The sequence below is a fragment of the Triticum dicoccoides genome, chromosome 6A (assembly GCF_002162155.2).
Source record: "Triticum dicoccoides isolate Atlit2015 ecotype Zavitan chromosome 6A, WEW_v2.0, whole genome shotgun sequence".
NCBI classification, from domain to species: Eukaryota; Viridiplantae; Streptophyta; class Magnoliopsida; order Poales; family Poaceae; genus Triticum; species Triticum dicoccoides.
In genome coordinates, this window is record NC_041390.1 from 214,497,200 (window position 1) to 214,500,497 (window position 3,298).

At 53.9% G+C, this 3,298-nt stretch overlaps 1 protein-coding gene across 1 annotated transcript; it reads left to right on the forward strand.

Moving 5' to 3' along the window:
• Window positions 1–6: 6 nt before the first annotated feature.
• LOC119316628 (EIN3-binding F-box protein 1-like) lies at window positions 7–2,952 on the forward strand. The gene is made up of 2 exons (XM_037590992.1): window positions 7–149; window positions 295–2,952. Exons 1-2 carry the CDS (start codon window positions 125–127, stop codon window positions 2,217–2,219), a joined length of 1,950 nt encoding a protein of 649 aa, XP_037446889.1. The 5' UTR covers window positions 7–124; the 3' UTR covers window positions 2,220–2,952.
• The last annotated feature ends 346 nt before the right edge of the window (window positions 2,953–3,298 follow it).

Sequence of the window (3,298 nt, forward strand, 5' to 3'; positions counted from 1 at the left end):
GCGGTGGTCGCCTGTAAATGCTTAAGGCCTTCTCCGTCGGCTCGGATCGTGCGGCGGCGGCGGCTCTCTTCTTGGTCGTGCTCTTCTTCTTCCAAGGGATCTCTTCCTTCTCCGGCGATTCGGCATGCCTGCCTTCCACGCATACGGAGGTAAGCGATAGAGAGAGATCCCCTTCATGTTTTTCTTTTTTTCTTTTCCCCCGAAGAGAGTCGGGTTGTTGTTTTAGTCGTGGTTCCTTGCAAGGAAAGGTTTGTTCTTGCGTGTCCCTGATGGTGTGTTCTTCGACACAATCAGATGGCGGGTGCCTCGTCTCTGCCCCGGCCGAGCTTTCCGGGATGTTCTGCCGCGGTGGCGGAGCGGTGGTTCAGCAGCGGAAGCGCTCTCTGGTGGCCGCGTCGGCGGTCGCCGCGGCGGCGGCCGAGTGCATGAGGGCCAGCAAGAAGCAGAGGCAGCCCCCGCAGCCGTCCCTGGACCTGCTCCCGGACGAGTGCCTCTTCGAGGTCCTGCGCCGCCTGCCCGGCGGCCGCGAGCGCGCTGACTCCGCGTGCGTCTCCCGCCGCTGGCTCGCGCTCCTCGCCAGCATTCGGGTCTCCGAGCTCGGTCATGCCGCGGCGGCCGCCCCGTCCCTGCCCGATCTCAACGAGGAGTTCGTCATGGAGGAGGATACGGACGACTCCTCCGCAGATCCCTCCGTCGAGAGGGTCCTCGAGGGTAACGAGGCCACCGATGTCCGCCTCGCCGCCATGGCTGTTGTTGCTGGATCCCGCCGCGGGCTGGAGAAGCTCGCCATCCGTGGGAGCCACCCGACGCGTGGGGTCACAGACCAGGGGCTCCTGGCCGTTGCCCGCGGCAGTCCTAACCTCTGCTCCCTCGCGCTGTGGGACGTGCCGCTTGTGACCGACGCTGGGCTCGCTGAGATCGCCGCCGGGTGCCCCTCGCTGGAGCGTCTGGATATCACTTCTTGCCCGCTCATCACAGACAAGGGCCTTGCTGCTATTGCTCAGGGGTGCCCCAACTTGGTGTCTCTGACCATGGAGGCCTGCTCCGGCGTTGGCAACGAGGGCCTGAGGGCGATTGGCCGGTGCTGCTTGAAGCTGCAGGCTGTGAGCATCAAGAACTGTGTGCACGTTGGTGACCAGGGCATTTCTAGCCTCGTGTGCTCCGCTTCCGCATCACTGGCCAAGATCCGTCTCCAGGGATTGAACATCACAGATGCTTCGCTTGCCGTGATTGGGTACTATGGGAAGGCCGTCACGGATCTTACACTTGCTCGCCTTGCTGCTGTTGGTGAGAGGGGTTTTTGGGTGATGGCCAATGCCGCCGGCTTGCAGAAGTTGAGGTGCATGAGTGTCACCTCTTGCCTTGGGGTCACTGATCTTGCTATCACTTGTATTGCCAAGTTCTGCCCAGGCTTGAAACAGCTTTGCCTCAGGAAGTGTGGACATGTGTCGGATGCTGGTCTTAAGGCTTTCATAGAATCGGCAAAGGTGATGGAAAACCTGCAGCTTGAAGAGTGCAACAGGGTTACTCTTGTTGGTGTTCTGGCCTGCCTTATCAACTGCAGCCATAAGTTCAGGGCTCTCTCCTTGGTGAAATGCACAGGTGTCAAGGATGTCTGTTCTGCTCCTGCACAACTTCCTGTCTGCAAATCACTTCGTTTCTTGACAATCAAGGATTGCCCAGGTTTCACTGATGCAAGCTTGGCCGTAGTCGGTATGATCTGCCCTCAGCTGGAGCAAGTCGACCTGAGTGGTCTTGGTGAGGTCACTGACAATGGGCTTCTTCCGTTGATAAACTCTTCCGAGGGTAGCCTGGTCAAGGTTGACTTGAGTGGTTGCAAGAACATCACAGATGTTGCTGTTTCTTCCCTGGTGAAGGCACATGGAAAATCTGTTAAGCAAGTTAGTCTCGAGGGTTGCAGCAAGATAACAGATGCAAGCCTCTTCTGTATTTCTGAGAACTGCACTGAGCTTGCAGGGCTTGATCTTTCTAACTGCATGGTCAGCGACTCCGGTGTTGCAAGCCTGGCGTCCGCAAAGCACTTCAAGCTCCGTGCCCTCTCGCTGTTTGGCTGCTCTAAGGTCACACAGGTGAGCGTGCAGTTCTTGGGCAGCATGGGTAAGTTGGAGGGCCTCAATCTTCAGTACTGCAACATGATTGGCAACCACAACATTGCATCGCTGGAGAAGCAGCTCTGGTGGTGCGACATTCTCGCCTAGGCAGACAAGATGGTTCATTGCTGGTGGGGCTCGTCTACTGGGTCAGCCGCCTGCATATGCAGATATACGTCTCTAGCAGCGCAACCGTCAAACCCATATTAGTCAGTTTTTCGGCTCATCATGAGCTGGGATGGGCTTCTGAACTTTGTTCAGGGACCGGTCATTTTTTGGAGGGCGCCTTTGGCCAAGTGCTCGTTTTTTCACAGATCACTCCTCAGGATGTGATCTGTTTTTTGAGCATCTGGCTGCCATCACTGGCATCCTGCCCCTTCCATCCAGGCACCGGTCCTTGCCGTTATAGCCACACCATACTGGTTTTTTAGGTTGCTCTAGTGTCCAGTGTCATTTTTTCACTGCTTCATGGTTAAGAAGTTGCAGGCGCCAGCTCCAGTGGCTGGTCTCCAGGGTTGCTGATCCTGGAACGTCTGTTGACATGTCTGGTTGATATTGATATTGTTATTGAGTTTGGGTCTGTCAGTATGTTGAGGTGCTGTGTGTTGTTCTCTAGTGTGTGTGTGGTGTCATGTAGGGTTGCTTTTTTCTTGCGGTTCCTCTTAGGAATGTCTGGTCTTCGGGATCTGGCCGTCGCGAGGCGCATACTAGAGCCTCGCGACTACAACCCTGTATGGTTGTTTTTCTTGACAGGTCCCTGATTTTACCGGCATGATGTTGAGGACTGTAATCTTTGCAACCTTATAAGAATAAATGAAGTATGTGTTTGTTTTGCAAGTTCTATGCTTGTACATCCATTGATTTTTTCTTCAATATGTTTATCAAGGATGTCAAGTGTGTTGTCTAGTAACAAGATGCATTCTTGAAAGTTGGCTGCTCGATGTGCCAAAATTTGAAATTTGAGGGGCATATTTTGATATCCAAGAATGGCATCCATATTTGGATTTGCGATTATATTTCTTCCCATGTTGTCTTGTACAATTCCGGTCCGTACTTCTCTTGGCCATCGCTTTAACACATGATATGCCGTTGTGACTTCATATTCATCAAATCAAGAACTTTAAGAGCATGGCCACATAATATCCCAATTCTATCAAACATCCAGCAACTGCACTCAATTGTTTGCT

What these genes read in the sequence shown, in the direction of transcription:
- LOC119316628 (XM_037590992.1), top strand. Translation starts at nt 125, where the DNA reads ATGCCTGCCTTCCACGCATACGGAG. An exon ending in TGCCTTCCACGCATACGGAG is followed by an intron (nt 150 to 294) that starts GTAAGCGATAGA and finishes CGACACAATCAG; the next exon opens with ATGGCGGGTGCCTCGTCTCT.